Source organism: Chinchilla lanigera, unplaced genomic scaffold, assembly GCF_000276665.1.
Source record: "Chinchilla lanigera isolate Chin_1 unplaced genomic scaffold, ChiLan1.0 scaffold00094, whole genome shotgun sequence".
Lineage (NCBI taxonomy): Eukaryota > Metazoa > Chordata > Mammalia > Rodentia > Chinchillidae > Chinchilla > Chinchilla lanigera.
Genome location: NW_004955495.1, coordinates 4,307,228 through 4,309,332, shown reverse-complemented (window position 1 = coordinate 4,309,332; position 2,105 = coordinate 4,307,228). Strand labels below are relative to the sequence as shown.

The window sequence follows — 2,105 nt, the reverse complement described above, 5'->3', positions numbered from 1 at the left end:
GGCCGGCGGGAGGGGCCGCGGCGCAGGGGCGGGGCCCACCTTGAACACCTGCGGCTTGTGGATGAGGCCCATGAGTGACAGGAAGCCACCGTAGGACCAGCCGTGGATGGCGACGCGGCTCAGGTCGATGAAGCCGTACTTCTGGGCCACGAACTGCAAGCCCTCCACCTGGTCTTCGATCTCCACCTGGCCCTGAGGGTGAGGCCGGCAGGCTCAGTGGCCACCTCCAGGGCACCCAGCGCCCGCCGCTGCCCCATGCGGGCCGCTCCTCCTAGATGAGGGGCGGCCCTGTCTCCCTGGCCCATGCCAGGCCCTGCCAGCTCTCGGGAGGATGGCCCTGCTCTGCCGCCTGCCTCCTGGGCGACTCTTGGAGTCACAGGCCTGCTCTGGCTCTCAGCCTGCTCATCGAGGTGGGCATGGTGGCAGTCAGCATGCCCACTTAAGCGTGGGCATGAGGAGAGACGTGGTGGCTGGGGCCTGTGCCAAGGCTTGGTCACCCCGTCAGTCACTGTCGTCACAGCCCACGGCCAAGCCCTGGGCGATGGCTTCCCCTCCAAACTCCGACCCCTGGGGCAGCATGGAGAGGTGTGGACTTAGGAGGCGAGTGCCTCTCTTAGGAGAGAGGGCTCCCTCTCGTGACAGAGCCGGTGCCCTCACAGGAAGAAGACGCTCCCCGTTCTGCCCCTGGCACCCCTTCCTCCACGTGCGTCCCACGCCTCCAGGGGGCGCAGCAGCGAGGCGCCAGCCACGACGCTGGCCGCAGCCTTCCACACCCGCCTGTCCTGCGGATGCCTCCAGAACTGGGCGACACATTTCGGTCCTTAAGTTACCAGAGCTGTGGTCTTGGCAGAGTGGCAGGAACGGAGGGACACGTCACTATCACCGTCACCACCGCCACCCTTCTCGTCATTCCCACCACGGTCATCACCATCACCGGGCCCCATCGGCCCAGTTACGGCCACCATCCCCTCCCCCGGCCCAGCCCGGGGCTTCCTGTGGGCCCAGCCTGTTCTGAGTCTCGCCGCATGGGGCCCTCTGCCTCCTCCAGGGCCTCATGCCCGGGCGCAGGTGGCTGGGACATCTGTGTCCCCTGGGCCCAGCTCAGAGCTCAGCAGCGAAGCAGGGCCCTGCTTGGTTCTAAGGCTGCCTCGCTTATGCCATCCCGGCCAGGACTGTCCTGCAGATGGGCCCAGGGCCCACCCCCGAGACATGGGGCTCCCTTTCCCGACCTGGGCAGAGCCCAGGGCAGCTCAGGCAGGAAGTTACCATTTGGTTTTTCAGGGCCCCTTCGAATCGGAGCCCTCGCTGACACGACCCCCGGCCATCAATCACCACCACGGCGTAGCCCAGGGACGCCAGCGTGTTGAGCCGCAGGTACTTGATGCCTTTGAAGGAGTTATTCACCAGCTGCACCTGTGGGAGGAGAGGGGTGGTGAGCCTCTACCAGGGACACCAGGTGGAGGGGCCGGGGGCGGGGCCAGGTGCACCCACCTGGGGACCCCCATACACAAAAAGCACGGTGGGGTGCTTCTTCCCCGGCTGCAGGGTGTGGGGCTTGTAGATCATGCCGTAGAGCTGCACATCTGACCGCGTGTGGAAGTGGAAGATCTCGGGGGGCACATAGTCCGGGGGACAGCCTGTGGGAGGGGTGTCTGTGACTTCCGGGCGGAGGTGCTGGGCTGGCTACACCCGGCTGTCACCAGGCTCCATGACCCACCCAAGCCTCACAGGGGTCACGAAAAGCTCCCCTTTTCCTCTGGGCTTCCTGAGGGCTCAAATAAGAGTCAAGGAGCCAAGGAGAAAGACCCTGCGGATGACCAAAGGGGAACCACGGGCGACGCTGTTAGGGTGCGCAAGTGTGAACATTCAGACAGATCCATGAGCAGAGAAAGCTGGTCCCTTCCGGGCTACCCTCCACTCCCCAAGGAGAATGACTCAGCATGGCTGGGACCCTGACCTTGCTGACCTCCACCGGGGACCGCAGGCCTAGAGTATGACTGACAGCGCACGTATAGGCTGCTGCTCACTGAGTTTGTTCTCTTGCTCACTTTTTTTCCCTCCTGAATACCGAACCTGGGGGCTTTGCGTTGAGCTCCATAACCAGC

At 64.7% G+C, this 2,105-nt stretch overlaps 1 protein-coding gene across 3 annotated transcripts in view; it reads right to left on the bottom strand.

The window, feature by feature from the left end:
• Positions 1-2,105, bottom strand: part of Dpp9 (dipeptidyl-peptidase 9) — a 32,413-nt gene that overhangs the window by 4,342 nt on the left and 25,966 nt on the right. For all 3 annotated transcript variants that reach the window (XM_005405786.2, XM_005405783.2, XM_013505184.1), the window contains 3 exons: positions 1,492-1,637; positions 1,267-1,413; positions 40-192 (listed from right to left, as the gene is read on the bottom strand). In XM_005405786.2, the coding sequence (XP_005405843.1) occupies positions 40-192; positions 1,267-1,413; positions 1,492-1,637 (446 nt within the window). The remainder of the gene's footprint in view (positions 1-39; positions 193-1,266; positions 1,414-1,491; positions 1,638-2,105) is intronic.